General features: G+C 46.1%; 1 protein-coding gene across 2 annotated transcripts in view; it reads right to left on the reverse strand.

The window, feature by feature from the left end:
- Positions 1-16,312, reverse strand: part of col5a1 (procollagen, type V, alpha 1) — a 210,694-nt gene that overhangs the window by 41,027 nt on the left and 153,355 nt on the right. For both annotated transcript variants that reach the window (XM_055660305.1, XM_055660304.1), the window contains exons 35-40: positions 12,799-12,843; positions 11,411-11,464; positions 9,633-9,686; positions 4,545-4,598; positions 3,078-3,185; positions 630-719 (exon numbers count right to left, since the gene is read on the reverse strand). In XM_055660305.1, the coding sequence (XP_055516280.1) occupies positions 630-719; positions 3,078-3,185; positions 4,545-4,598; positions 9,633-9,686; positions 11,411-11,464; positions 12,799-12,843 (405 nt within the window). The remainder of the gene's footprint in view (positions 1-629; positions 720-3,077; positions 3,186-4,544; positions 4,599-9,632; positions 9,687-11,410; positions 11,465-12,798; positions 12,844-16,312) is intronic.

Genomic DNA, 16,312 nt, shown 5'->3' on the forward strand with positions numbered 1-16,312 from the left:
AGCCTGAAGACTGCAACGTCCAGGTTCAGAAATAGCTGCTTCCCCACAGCCATCAGGCTATTAAACTCCACTGAAACAAATCTCTGAACACTAATAGACCATTGTGTTTAAGAAAGAACTGCAGATGCTGGTAAATCGAAGGTAGACAAAAATGCTGGAGAAACTCAGCGGGTGAGGCAGCATCTATGAAGCGAAGGAAATAGGCAACGTTTCGTGCCGAAACGTTGCCTATTTCCTTCGCTCCATAGATGCTGCTGCACCCGCTGAGTTTCTCCAGCATTTTTGTGCACTAATTGACCATTATCTGTTTATTTACACTTTATCTGCTTATCTATTGATGTGTGTATATATTTATATATTAGTATATGGACATACTGATATGATCTGTTCTGTAGTCAATGCCTACTATATTCTGTTGTGCTGAAGCAAAGCAGGAATTTCATTGTCCTATCTGGGACACATGACAATAAACTCTCTTGACTTGACTTGACTTGACTTGACTTGCAGTTATACTTTTGATACTGACTTTGGGAGCTGAATCACACATATCCATGAAGTTTCACCATTACATCTCAGCACCAAAACATCTCTTGGGATTTGCACAGTTGAGAACAAGAAGGTGTACTTACAAGGGGTCCCGGAAGTCCACGCTCTCCAGTGAATCCTCTGAGACCCGGTGGACCATCCTTCCCGGAAGGACCAGCTGGACCAGGATCACCCTGAACACACACGGCAAAGAAGATGCCATTCAGGCCACAGGCAAACCAACGGAGAGTTAATGTTGAACAAGAGAACTCGGGGACTGGAGATCTAAACCCAACAATGCGCTGTGAAGAATGATCTTTCCCCTTGGAATTTTGGTCAGAAGGTGGCGGGGTTACAGTTGGAGACAGAGTGTGAAAGAGTGTTATGTATGAGAGTTTGGAGAGAGTCCACGTTACTTGAGACACAGCCCTGATGGAGTTCTACACTGACACAGCAGTTGTATCACATTAATGGAGTGAGTCTAGTGCAGGGCAATTGCTTGCCTGTCACAGGGGCAGTACTGAGGGAGCAGATATTCAGGGTTGTAGGATCTCAAACAATCAAACTAAAGATTACATTTAAGACATTTATATTTGAGAACAAATGAATTATTTCGTAGATTTGTAAGTCTATGAATTTTCCTTCTGGCTTCAGAGGGTGAGATAGAGCCATCAACGTTCAGCAACAGATTAGATGGAAGTACAGGAAGAGGTGGAAGGTTTACAGCAGGGGTCCCCAACCTTTTTCGTCCCGTTTACCCCCTGGCAACTTTAATAACACATTACAATGTTATTTCACTTATTTATGAACAACTAATGATGAACAGTATACCGGTATACCAGAACCAAACACAGTCACAGTCAATGAAAAATAATATGTACAGATCCAGAATCAACACATTTACCCCCTAGGAAGGCAAAATGTACCCCCTGGGGGATAAATTTACCCCAGGTTGGGAACCCTTGGTTTACAGGAAGAGATCAGTAAATGTAATTAGAACGACTCATTCAATGGACAGTACATGCCAAGATGTGGGAGGCTGAGATGTCCTGGTTGGGTTGCTCCTGGGCCTGGCCAAGCTGGCCATCCGCGAGTCACGGCGCCAGACGGTGGAGGGCTCTACCCGGGCCAGCTGCCTGCCCCTTTTCCGGGGTTACGTCCGTGCCCGGGTGGGATTAGAAAGGGAATACGCCCTGTCTGTGGGCACCCTGAGGGAGTTCCGGGACCGCTGGGCTCCGCAGGGTGTTGAATGTATCCTGAATAAGGATTGTATCATAGTTGTATAGTAGTTTATTACGGATACATGTTTGTATTGTATTATGGTGGTGGGTTCTGGCTTGTTTTATTGTAGTGTAAATATTATTTTTAATAATTGAATCAATTTTATTGTAAAAAAATAACAAGATGTAGGAGGCTGCAGGAATGGGCAGCTCCTCAACACACTCTGGTATTGCCTTTGCTGCATCAATTGCCCTGACTGGCATATATAATTGGTTGAAAACTGGCTTGAAGGGGATCTCAAGAACAATTGAGGGGAGGAACTTCCAGCCAAACTTGGTCATAAATGCTTAAGCCTTGGTCTTATGCTCTCAGCCAGGAGCCCGTCAACTTGGAATACAATGGAACTGCAAGTGCTTGTTTATACTAAAGAGAGACACTCTTTGTGTACTCCACACAGTAAGTCAAAGCAATGAAAGCAGGTGGAAACAAGGCCTGGTAACCTTGAGGCACTATGGAGATGGCAAAGGAGATCGGGCCACGGGCCACGATGAGATCAAAATGGAAGGAGTGGAATTTTAAATTTGTGATCGCCTGCCATTTAGTTTAGTTTAGTTTAGAGAGACAGCGTAGAACCAGGCTCTCTCGGCCCACCGAGTCCACACCGACCAGCAAACCCCTCACACTTATCACTATCCTACACACACTACGGACAATTTACATTAAATATTGATACCAAACAAATTAACCTACAAACCTGTACGTCTTAGGAGTGTGGGAGGAAACCAAAGATCTCGGAGAAAACCCACGCAGGTCACGGGGAGAACGTACAAACTCCGTACAGACAACATCCGTGGTCAGGATTGAACCCGGGTCTCTGGCGCTGTAAGGCAGCAACTCTGCCGCACCTTGTGTGTTAAGACATTAGCTAGTCCAGAACCAGGGGCCACAGTTTAAGAATAAGGGGTAAGCCATTTAGAACGGAGACGAGGAAACACTTTTTCTCACAGAGAGTGGTGAGTCTGTGGAATTATCTGCCTCAGAGGGCGGTGGAGGCATGTTCTCTGGATGGTTTCAAGAGAGAGCTAGATATGGCTGTTAAAAATAGCGGAGTCAGGGGATATGGGGAGAAGGCAGGAACGGGGTACTGATTGGGGATGATCAGCCATGATCACATTGAATGGCAGTGCTGGCTCGAAGGGCGGAATGGCCTACTCCTGCACCTATTGTCTATTGTCTAACATGCTGTCAGCTATCCTCAGGGAATCAGGCCACTGATACCCATCGATCTGTTCTCCGTCAACCATCCAGAAGAACAGAGCTGGAACACTCACCTTTGCTCCTTCTTTCCCAGCTGGCCCTGGCAAACCTTGTTCTCCCGGAGGTCCAGGAGGGCCAGGGTGACCACGTTCTCCGAGAGGACCCGTCTCTCCTGTGGGACCCTGACCAGAGGGCAAGAAAGCACGGTTAAAAGAAACAATTAATTTTTGGGGATCCCACATCCACCCACGACACCAAATGCCGGAGTAACTCAGCGGGACAGGCAGCATCTCCGGAGTAAAGGGATAGTGGACTTTTCGGGTCGAGACCCTTCTTCAGGCTCCCCATGACACCATCCTCTGATCTCCCCCAAGCCCTCTGGCTGTCAATATGAAACTTCTGTGCTGACACAAGAAACTGCAGATGCTGGAATCAGGGGCAAAAAACAAAGTGCTGGAGGAATTCTACGGGTCAAGCAGCATCTGTCGAAGGTATGGACAGTCAACCTGACAGGTTTAGTTCAGTTTAGGTTAGAGATACAGCATGAAAACTGGCCCTTCGGACAACCGGGTCCACACCGACCAGCGATCCCCGTACATTAACACTACCCTACACACACTAGGGACAATTTACAATGATACCAAGCCGATTAACCTACAAACCTGTATGTCTTTTGGAGTGTTGGAGGAAACCGAAGATCTCGGAGAAAACCCACGCAGTCTCAGGGAGAACGTGCAAACTCCGCACAGACAGCAACCAAAGTCAGGATCGAACTCTGTGGTGCTGCAAGCACTGTAAGGCAGCATATCTACCGCTGCGCCACCATGCTGGTCTTTGTGATCCTTATTCAAACTCAAACCAGAGCCAACTTTTACATCCTCCTTTTTAGACCTTCCAAACCACCCTGGCCTTCCATATGGTCCCAAAGTGAGCTCCCATTTTCCAAACTCTGTACCAACCTCGCCTATGCTCCCTCGATGAACATCAACGTTCCCAAACTTTCCGACCCTCTGTGCCCAGCTTCCATAGACTGCCACACCCTATAGCTAGCTTCCTAACCTACAACTAGTACTGACCCTGCAAACACTGTCACAATTTGGACTAGCTCCTACTTCCCACACCCCCATTCCAAACTCCAAAGACCACCATATCCTGTAACAACTTTCTTGTACCCCAACAACCCATTTTTATTCTCTTATCCCCACTCTGAACCTCGTTTCTCCTGCAAATGACTATCAGATTTACACTTATTCTGGGGGGGGGGGTGAAGTTTACAGTGGGACGTGGGACGACAGTGGGACGTGGGACGACAGATGGCACAATGGGCTAAGTGTTCGGCTGGCGAACGGAAGGTAGCCAGTTCGAATCCCGCTTGGAGTGCATACTGTCGTTGTGTCCTTGGGGCAAGACACTTCACCCACCTTTGCCTGTGTGTAAATGTAATGTAATTATGTGCAGCACTTTGGGGTCAATGCAAGTTGACTAAAAATGTGCTATATAAATAAGATTATAAAATAAGATTATATTATACATGGGCTCACCTGAGGACCAACGACACCAGGAGGACCAGGTGGACCTGTCTTGCCTTGGAAACCCTGCAGAAGAAAAGAGAAGTCTGTTGTTGACAACAATCACGCAGTGAAGGATGAGGACAACCACGGCCATGAACCCGGTGACGAATGTTCCTTGCGCAGAAACCAGAACGACAGACATGGTGACACACCAGACACTTTATTCAGCCCAAATCCCTCAAGCTTCAGTCACTTCTGCATCCAAACTCCAAGGACTCCTGTCCCACAGTCAAAGAAACAGTCAATGCATTCAGCTGGAAAAAGAGGTCTCTCGATTAACATGGGGTCATGGAAGAGGTTGAGTCTTCAGAATGTTATGGCAACTGTAATAGAGTGTTATATGGCAATGTGTAGAAGCAGCAAAGAACATCTTGGGGGGATGGTGGCACAAAATCATCTCATGCCCAAAGCACTCTGAGCATCAGAATACTCGATATCTTCACACTCATAAGAGTCATAGAGTGAGGAAACGGGTCATTCGGCCCAACTTGCCAAGATGCCCCATCTACACGTCCCACCTGCCTGCATTTGGTCCATATCCCTCCAAAACTCTTCTATCCATGTACATGTCCAAATGCCTTTTAAATGTTATTATTAATTGTATTAATCCTAATTATTAATCCTATTCATTATTAATCCTATTAAATTCTCCCCCTCTCACTTTAACCCTGTGTCCACTGGTTCTTGATTCTCCCAATCTGGGTTAAGGTCTCTGTGCATTTTTCCTGTAATCCTGGAAACAGGCCCTTCAGCCCACCGATGTCCACGCCGACCATTCACATTAGTTTTATGCTATCCCACTCTCTCATCCGCTCCTTAAAGAGTTGGGGCAATTTGCAGACGCCGATTAGCCTACAAACCCGCACGTCTTTGGGATTTGGGAGGAAACCGGAGCACCCGGATGAAACCCACACGGTCCCAGGGAACATGAGTAAACTTTACCAGACAGCACCCAAGGTCAGGATTGAACCAGTGTGTCAACCAGCTGAGCCACCCATTTACTCCATCTATTTCCCTCATGATCTTATTCACCTCTAGAAGTTCTTGGTTCTTGGTTCTTGGTTTCTTGGTCCTCCAAAATATTCCAAATGGGATTTAAACTGGAGGTGGTGAAGGGAGGGCTTAAGCCAGAAAGGGTTATTGGGAAGAAAGAGCTACTTTAAATGTAGTTGCATCTGGTTGGGTAACTATAGTTGGGTGGAGATTATTCCATGCTTTAATTGTGCGGGGGAAGAACAAATTGCTGTACACCCTCATCCTCCTGCACTCCAAGGATAAAAGTCCTAGCCTGCTCAACCTCGCCCTGTAGCTCAGGCCCTTGAGTCCTGGCAACATCCTCGTAAATCTTCTCTGCACCCTTTCCAACATCACCATCTTTCCTCTAACAATTCAACGGTGGAATTATTATACCTCTGCAGTGGTGGAATTTTCAAAGTGGGTTCTGATCTGGGTCCCAGGGTGGTGATGATGGTTGGGTTTGGCTAGCTATTGGCGTTGTTAAAAGTTAATCTGGATCCCGAAGTCAGATGGATCGGTGGCGGGAGGTGGTGATCAACAAAGGGCGATGGAGGCTGAGTAGGTAGAGGCTTGGGGAAGAGGGGCGATGGGTTATCCGTGTGGGAGCAGAGGGCACGGACGGGGACAGGGATGAAGCCCAAGGGAAAATGGGAGCAATGGGTCAGCCCTGTCTGAGGAGGCTCCCAGTCCGGGCGGTACATCCTTGTCACCCGCTCAGTGACAACGAGGCAGGACTCACAAATTCTGCGAAAATCACCAACTTCAGGGAATTAACTGCAAGTTCATGATTTTTCTTTGCAATTTTTTTTTTTTCCGTTGAATGGGAACCAAGAAACTCACAAACGTGTTTGTGACACACATCCACTTTCTGGGCCAGAATTCTAAAGGAATGACAGATTTACATTTTCAATCAAATGCATAGCGTGGCATACACCAGGAGACGCTGCAGCTGAAAGTAATTCATCTAAATGCAAGTCAACTCCGCAGAGCTAACTAAAAACAAATGCACCAAACAACTGCAAATTACATAATTTGAGACATAACTCTATTCAAGATGGCAGCCTCACCAACAGTCTGTGTCCTCCTTTTTCATCTGTTGGTAGTTTTTAGTCTGTGTTTAGTTTAGTGGTTAAATGTATGTGTTATTATATCTTTAGTTTTTGTATTATGTGGGAGGGGGAGGAAGTTTTTTTAAAATCTCTTTCCTCGAAGGAGATGCAACTTTTTCCGTATAGTATCTCCGTGCCTAAGATCGTGGAGCTAGCGGTCCCCTGCTTAGGGACCGACTTTGGGAGCTCCAAGCCCCAGAAGCTACGACCGTCCCCGATCGTGGGAGCTTCGATCGCCCTGACGTGGGGTCATGGATCGCCGGCTGCGGAAACTTCGATCGTCCCGACTGTGGATGGTTCGACTGACCCGTCCACGGGAAAATAAGGAGGGAAATAGATAAGACTTTATTGCCTTCCATCGCAGTGAGGAATGTGGGGGAGCCGCTGTGGTGGATGTTTATGTTAATTTCTATGTAGCTTTTTTGGTATGAGTGTGCGGAAAATCAAATTCCTTGTATGTTTTTACATACTTGGCTAATAAATTAATTTTACATTTACATTTCAATCCAATGCATCTCAAGCCAGTCAATGACAGTAAAATGAATAAAACTCTACTCAACACATCAGAACTAACGACGGCACAACATAACTCTTCTCAACGAGATACAAAACAGAACTGCACAAAAATGGATTCAATGCAATACAAAACATAGCACAACTCAATGCCATGCAATATTGGATCACATGCCAAGCAAGCCAACCCAACTCAGATGTACTTGTCCTGGCCCAGACCAATTCAACTCGGCCCGATCCAGCCCAGACAAACCCCAAACAAACTAATTCAACACAATCTAACCTTGCCCATAGAACAACGCACAAGCAAACGTCTAGAGACAATCCGACAAAGTTCAATAGAGAATTCCACTGAATATAATTGAAAACAAAATAATTGAAAACTCGATTCAAGGGAATTCATTCGACACAATTCAGCACAGTACAACATAATCCAGATGCAATGGGACACGGGTTAAACACCAACTCATCGCAGTAACAAACCCAACGCCAAACCCTGCCCTATCTCAATCACATCTCCAACACAATCTTCATATCTACAAATGCAACTCTAGCTCAACAGAGCTCCAAACCCAACTCAACTCATAAAACTAACTCCAGCTCAACTCAATTCCAAATCTAATTCCAACTCCAACTCAATACAACTCTAGACCCAACTCAATCCAATAAAAACACAACTCCAAACGCAACACAACTCGAAATCCACCTTCAAAGCAACTTAATTCTTAACCCAACTCTAACTCAACACAAGTCCAAACCCAAATCCAACTCCAATTCGACTTAATTCCAAACCCAATTGCAACTCAACTCAGCACAGCTCCAGCACAATTCAATTCCAACTCCAACTCCAACTGAACATAGCTCCAAATGCAACTCATCACAATTCCATAGACATAGAAAATAGGTGCAGGAGGAGGCCATTCAACCTTCGAGCCAGCACCGCCATTCAATGTGATCAGGGCTGATCGTCCCCAATCAATAACCCGTTCCTACCTTCTCCCTATATCCCTTGATTCCACCAGCCCCTAGAGCTCTATCTAACTCTCTCTTAAATCCATCCAGTGATTTAGCCTCCATTACCCTCTGTGGCAGGGAACTCCACAAATTCACCACTCTCTGGGTGAAAACGGTTTTTCTCACCTCAGTCTTAAATGGCCTTCCCTTTATTCTAAGACTGTGACCCCTGGTTCTGGACTCGCCCAACATTGGGAACATTTTCCCTGCATCTAGCTTGTCCAGTCCTTTTATGATTTTATATGTTTCTATAAGATCCCCACTCATTCTTCTAAACTCCAGTGAATACAAGCCTAGTTTTTTTCAATCTTTCCTCATATGACAGTCCCGCCATCCCAGGGATCAATTTCGTGAACCTACGCTGCACTGCCTCAATCACAAGGATGTCCTTCCACAAATTAGGAGACCAAAACTGTACACAATACTCCAGGTGTGGTCTGACCAGAGCCCTATACAACTGCAGAAGAACCTCTTTACTGAAATCCTCTTGGTATGAAGGCTAACATTCCATTAGCTGTCTTCACTGCCTGCTGTACCTGCCCGCCAACTTTCAGTGACCGGTGTACAAGGACACCCAGGTCTCGCTGTACCTCCTCCTTACTTAACCTAACCCCATTGAGATAATAATCTTCCCCCTTGTTTTTGCTACCAAAGTGGATAACCTGACATTTATCCATATTATACTGCATCTGCCATGCATCTGCCCACTCACTCACTCACTCACTCACTCACTCACTCACTCACTCACTCACTCAACCTGTCACCCTGCAACCTCCTAACATCCTCTTCACAGTTCACACTGCCACCCAGCTTTGTGTCATCCGCAAACTTGCTAGTGTTGCTGCTAATTCCCTCTTCGAAATCATTAATATATATGGTAAAAAGTTGCGGCCCCAACACCGAGCCTTGCGGCACTCCACTCGCCACTGCCTGCCATTCTGAAAAGGACCCGTTCACTCCTACTCTTTGCTTCCTGTCTGCCAACCAATTTTCTATCCACGTCAACACGCTACCCCCAATTTCAATCACAACTCAGCATAACTCCAAAACCAATTTAACGCACTCCAGATGAGAGGGACAACTGTTCAAATGTCACACACATATTTCATGTATAGATTGATTGCACCATTAGGTGGGCGTCCACCGGTTTTGTGCAGAGATAAAAGCACTTTCTACAATTTACCATCCAATAGCACAATTATGCCACAATGTCTGAGTGTAATGGCCTCTCTTTGACAGCGTCCTGTTGGGCCCCGTACATCTATGTGTGGGGCTGAACATAAACCTATCTTCACAAAGCCTTTTGCCTACAAGAGAGACAATCGACTATTTTGGAAAGCTTGTCTTCAGATATAGGGCAGGGAGCAGCACCTAAGGTGGCGTTTCAGTGAGGATTGATACTTACAGTCTCACCACGCTGCCCAGGATGTCCAGGTAATCCGTCTTTCCCAGCAGGGCCCTGGAAAACAATTGGAGATAAAACCCATTAGTTATCAGTTTATTAAACTTGATGAAATTGTTGTGAAATAAATGGGAATTAGTTTAGTTTAGTTTAGAGATACAGCGCAGAAACAGGCCCTTCGGCCCACCGGGTCCGCGCCGACCAGCGATCCCCGCACATCAACACTATCCTACACACACTAGGGGCAATTTAACATTTAGACTGAGCCAATTAACCTCCAAACCTGTGCGCCTTTGGAGTGTGGGGCGAAACCAAAGATTTCGGAGAAAACCCACGCAGATCGCGGGGAGAACGTACAAACTCCGTACAGACAGCACCCCTAGCCAGGATCAAACCCGGGTCTCTGGCGCTGTAAGGCAGCAACTCTACCGTTGCGCCACCATTCTGTCCGTGAATGCTGAGAAAGATTTAGGACAATCCACTCCTGCATGGATAATTGCCCCAGCAAGAACCTAAACAATCGGCACTGCAAGTGCCCAGGAACTCTCCCTGCTCAGAATAAGACTTTATGTCATTTCAACTTTGAAAAACTAGCTGCAAAATTAGACTATCACTGCAGGGAAGTGGGCAGAGTTTTCAGCTGCAAACCCTGGGCTTGAAATCAGCCCAAATGGATTGGATGAATTTGCCTGTGGATTCAGAGGGAACGTTGGGAAACAACCTTGCTTTAAAGGCCTGGTGATGAATGCGGAGAGACACCATCTTCAGACCGTACAAGTGAGCCCCTTGCCAGGGGCTAAAGTATTGAGGAGTTTTATACTAAATCAGTTTAGTTTAAAGATGCAGAGTGGAAACAGGCCCTTCAGCCCACACCGACTATCTCCCCCCAATTCACACTCTATGTCATCCCAATTTCTCATCCCTACTCCCTAGTCACCAGGGACAATTTACAGAGGGCACCTGCACGTCTCTTTGGGATGTGGGAGGCAACCTGAGCACCCGGAGGAAAAGCCACACGGTCACAGGGAGAACCTGCAAACTCCACACAGACAGCACCCGAGGTCAGGGTTGCACCCGGGTCTCTGGTGCTGTGAGGCAGCAGCTCTACCCGCTGTGACACTGCGTCAACCACTGGCAGGACATAGCGGGGGGGGGGGGGGGGGGGGTCTTATTCTATATCATTGACAGTCTGCAGCTTTTCCCCCCAAGGGTGGAAATGTCCAACACTAGAGGGCGTAACATTAAGGTGAGAGGGGCAAAGATGTATCGAGTTGTGCAGGGCACAAGTATTTTTATACAGAGGCCTGGAACGCATGTGCCAGGGGTGGAGGTGGAGGCCGATACAATAGCGGTGTCTAAGAGGCTTTTAGATAAACACTTGGAAGTGTTGGGAATATAGGGATGTGGACCGTGTACAGGCAGACGAGATCAGTTTAACTAGGCATCATGTTCGACACAAAGATTGTGGGCCGGGGCCAGTTTGTGTGATGTACTGTTTCATGTCCGGTATTCTATGGGGGCCCAACCTGGGGTACATCCACCCCAGGCACGTTTAACGGGACAATCTCCTTTTCAATGTTACCATTTTCCTGTTGACACATCAGAATTTATTGAATGCATATGGTAACTTGCCACCAGAGACATTGGGTTCCCACGGACTGATACCCATCAGGGATGCAAAGTTCGTCAATCATCAGTAATGGAGAACCTCACAGAGGCTCGAGTCAGCTTCAACGTATCATTCGGCAGGGAACAAAGCAAAGCTCCAATCGACTACTCACAGGGGGGCCTTTAGGTCCAGCGAATCCCATTGGTCCCTGAGGTCCGGGTGGTCCCTAGAATGGGAACGTAAGCAAATGAAAGAAAAAATAAGCCTCTGTGTAGAATGTTTCCCAAGTTCAAATCTGTTACCATTCATTGTTTGGGGATATCGACATGTAGAAAGCATGGCACTTAATCGGGGAGCTTTAGGCCTAGACAAACACCTCATGAAATAGGCAAGGAAAAAATTCCATTCCAATTCTGAATCTCTGCAGCCAACATTATCGCATGTTCCCAGCGTTTTTGGTTTTAGAGACTAATTTAGATGCTAATTATTCCTTGAACATTTTGCCATCGTCTTCCTCAAACATGCAGATCTAAGCGGAAGCCAAGTTGCACCCAAAACACAGGTGAAAGAGGAAGACTGTTTGGCAGACTTCTTTCACCCCGTAGACTCACGGTTCTGGAAGCAATACGGTCTGAACTGGTACAGTCAAGTCAAGTCAAGTCAAGTCAAGTTTATTTGTCACATACACATACGAGATGTGCAGTGCAATGAAAGTGGCAATGCTCGCGGACTTTTGTGCAAAAGACAAACAACAAAACAACCAAACAAATTATAAACACAATCATAACACACATATTCTTTTACATAATAAGAGTTTGGTCACAAGTCTTAACGCTGTGTCATAAAACAGATGTTTAATCGGTCTCTCCCATCGGGCCAGTGGTTTGAAATCGCGCACCTCCAGATTCGGAGACAGTTTCTTCCCAGCTGTTATCAGGCAACTGAATCATCGTATCATCAACTACGATACGATACAACTATATTCATCCCCAGAGGGAAATTGGTCTGCCGACAGTCACAACACACAAGGTACACACAGTAAGACTTGAAATTAAAGGGAAAACAACAAGAAAAAGCCAAGCGACTGTTGGCTGGCTGCTGTGTGCACAGACCTTCACCGGAACGAACAAACAAACAAACAAACACAGACTTATCCCCTGGGCAGAGGACTCTAAACTAGAGTGTCCCTGGAGACTAGAAAATAGAGAGCGGTCCTGACCTCCCGTCGACCTTACTTGAGACCATCCTTTACTGGACTTTATCTTGGACGAAACGTTATTCCCTTCATCCTGTTCCATACACTGTGGACAGCTTGATTGTAAGCATGTGTAGTCTTTTCACTGACTGGATAGCACACAAATAAAAAGCCTTTCGCTGTACCTTGTTGAACTTGACGATACTAAGCTACTAAGATGTGAAGCACACACAGTGTCAGGGACGTGAGTGCAGGATATGGAGGAGTAGAGTTGAAGGTCGGAAGCCAGCTTTGCTCCGCTTCACAACAGTGCACAGAAACCACCCCTAGGAAGAGTAAGGATCGCGGTGAATGTAGTTCCTTACCCTCTCACCAGTAGGACCAGGAGGGCCATCAGTGCCAGAGTTGCCCTGCAATTGGAGAGAATAATTGACATTAGGTCCAGGAAATGACAGAACCATCAAGTTATATACAGACTTTAGACTTTAGAAAAACAAGCACTTCGGGCCCACCGAGTCCACGCCGACCAGCGATCAACCCATACACCACCTTACACATTAGGGACAATTTTACAACTTAACCAAAGCCAATTAATCTACGAAAACCTGTACGTCTTTGGAGTGTGGGAGGAAACCGGAGCACCCGGAGAAGACCCACTCGGTCACGGGGAGAACGTACAAATTCTGTAGTCAGCACCTGCAGTCAGCATTAACTCTCTGGCACTGTAAGGCAGCAACTCTACTGCTGTGCCACCGTGCCGTCAGATATTTATAACGACAGCACAAGGGATACCTCTGTAGACAATGTCAGTCAAAAGGGACTTCAGCTGCTAATCAATGGTGTATTTTTTTTGTAGGCTCTTAACTAGACCTGGAGTTGATATAACTTCAGATATCAACTCCAGCTCCCATCTCACTATTGGAAAGGGACTCTGTGTGAGGCAGAAGGTTTGTCCCTTTATCCACTTTGGTGGGGTGATAATTTCCTTCCTTTGGTTGGAAGAAGAATATTTGACTTTCATTTGCAGTCCTGTCAAGATAATGCTGGATTAGTGTAATCGACAGGATATAGATGCCCACTACTGATAGGATTTTAAGAAGAGAGAGGAGATGGAGGGAAGATCATGAGATAATGCTGGATTAGTGTAATCGACAGGATATAGATGCCAACTACTGATAGGATTTTAAGAAGAGAGAGGATGGAGGGAAGATCATGAGAGGGGGTGGTATTTTGGTGGTGTGGGGTGGGGGAGGGAGGTGTTGGGTATAGAACGTGAAGGCCGAGATGTTGGGCCGGAGCAGGGGTGGGGAACCTTTTCATGTTGGAATGCCGCATTAAGTTAGCTGTAATCTAGCAAGGCCGCATCCAAGAAACTTCAATCAGATATACTTCAAAATGTACATTATTTTGTTAAAATAGCCCTCATGAATTACTGATGTATTAATTGTGGCCGTCAGTCGGGGAGGATTATTTTGTTGAATCTTCTTTTACTCTTTAGTATTTTAAATACGTTCATTTTAAGATTAAAATAAAAATAATAAAAGACAAACAAAAGCATTTTTAATAAAAATAAAAGGATTTGTTCTACAAAATTTGGATTCATTCATAAGGATAGGCAAAAATAAGCTTTGTGGCTTCAGCCCATTCCTTTTTCAGTCATTGATTATGTAGTGAATGTTGTGTGGAATGGATGCAGTGTTGGTTCATGTTCACAGATTGTAATGTTTTATTCTTTTTAATGTATGACCGAAATAAACTATTCATTCATTCAATCATTCATTCATTCATTTCATTCATTCATTCATTCATGCATCCATTCATTCATTCATTCATGCATGCATTCATTCATTCATTCATTATTCATTCATTCATTCGGCTGAACTTAATGGCCTGGAAGGCCGCAGGTTCCCCACTCCTGGGCTGCAGGATGGGAGGGGTAAGGTTTTCACTGGAGGTGAGATGAGGAAGGGAGATGCTAAAACGATGGTCATCGGTGGGACTTTCAGGAAAGTAATGGGAGCTGGGGTAGGGATTCAGTGACAGAAAGTGGAGGGGGGAAAATTAAATAGTTAAGTAGTGAAGGGAGTTTACAATAGGGTGGGATGGGGGGTAGATTCTGCTGCAGGACAAGTTCTGAAGGTACACAAAAATGCAGGAGAAACTCAGTGGGTGCAGCAGCATCTATGGAGCAAAGGAAATAGGCAACGTTGCGGGCCGAAACCCTTCTTCAGACTGATTGGGGGTGGGCGAGGAGAAGAAAGGAAAAAGGAGGAGGAGGAGCCCGAGGGCTGAGGAAGGGGAGGAGACAGTAACAAAATTGGGAGAATTCAATGCCCGCAGGATGCAGACTCCCCAAGCGGAAAATGAGGTGCTGCTCCTCCAATTTCCGGTGTTGCTCGCTCTGGCCATGGAGCAGACACAGGACAGAGAGTCGTAGAGTTGGAGGGCAGGGGGGGGGATCACAGAGAGGGGGCAGCTAGAGAGGAGGTTGTGAAACTGTCTCCGGAGAGAGGAGGAGAACTTCTTCAACGTGGGCATACCCACAGAGAGGGGGCAGTTTGGACAAGTTCTGCAGTTCATTTGAGATGAGGATATGGATCCTGAGATTAATATTGTTCATCGATCAGTGGCCAACAGTGCATGGAAGTGTCTAATAATATCAGTACCAGGGGGACCTTCTACCTAATGCCTTCCACAGCTGGTTTGGGCATGTTTAATGGAATAATACAGAATTAACTTCATGCTGCATCTAACTTGTGGAACCAGTACTGGGAATGTTTGGTGTTCTAATGGTCAGTGTACTCTAAATTGGCACATCTCCAGATTCAGGGACAGTTTCTTCCCAGCTGTTATCAGGCAACTGAACCATCCTACCAACAACTAGAGTGCGGTCCTGAGCTACCATCTACCTCATTGGAGAACCTCGGATTATCTTTGATCGGACTGTACTGGACTTTATCTTGCACTGAACGCTATTCCCTTCATCCTTTATCTGTACACTGTGGACGGCTCGATTGTAATCATGTATTGTCTTTCCGCTGTCTGGTTAGCATGCAACAAAAAGCTTTTCACTGTACCTCGGTACACGTGACAATAAATTAAACCAAACTAAACTAAGTACTCCTCTCCCCTGACTCTCAGTCTGAAGAACGGTCCCAACCTGAAACATTGCCAATTCCTTTTCTCCAAAGATGCTACCTGGTCCACCGAGTTACTCCTGCATTTCGTGTTTGTCTTAAACTATGTACTACCTGGTCTATGTTGGCCCCGACCCTGGGAGTGTTTCATGGTTTAGTATTGAGTGCATTTTAATTTAACACTTGTTACACCCACTCTGCGAGTGTTTATTGTGACAGTGGTGAGTGAGCCCGCTACTCAACGTGACCAATATTGCACCTTCCTCAGGGGTAGTGTGGAGTGAGATCTGGTCTATCTAACGCATGTTGCGTCTGTCCTGGGAGCGTTTAGCTGGCCACTGTTCAGCAAGTACAACTCTATCCCAACCCAGGTTGCACATGCCCTGCTAATGACTTTAGACTTTACCTTAGAGATACAGCATGGAAACAGGCCCTTCGGCCCAAATCTGCACCGACCAGCGATCACCCCGTACACTAACACTATCCTACACACACTAGGGACAATTTACCAAAGCCAATTAACCTACAGACCTGTATGTCTGTCTTCGGAGTGTGGGAGGAAACCGGAGCACCTGGAGAAACCCCCCAGAACATATAAACTCTGTACAGACAGCACCAGAAGTCAGGATCCAACCTGGGTCTCTGGCGCTGTAAGGCGGCAACTCTACCGCTGCGCCACTGTGCTGCCCAAATGCTTCACCACTGACTGGGTTCAGTGACTGACACCGAGTCTCTTGCAGCA

The sequence above is a fragment of the Leucoraja erinacea genome, chromosome 31, assembly GCF_028641065.1.
Source record: "Leucoraja erinacea ecotype New England chromosome 31, Leri_hhj_1, whole genome shotgun sequence".
Classification (NCBI taxonomy): domain Eukaryota; kingdom Metazoa; phylum Chordata; class Chondrichthyes; order Rajiformes; family Rajidae; genus Leucoraja; species Leucoraja erinaceus.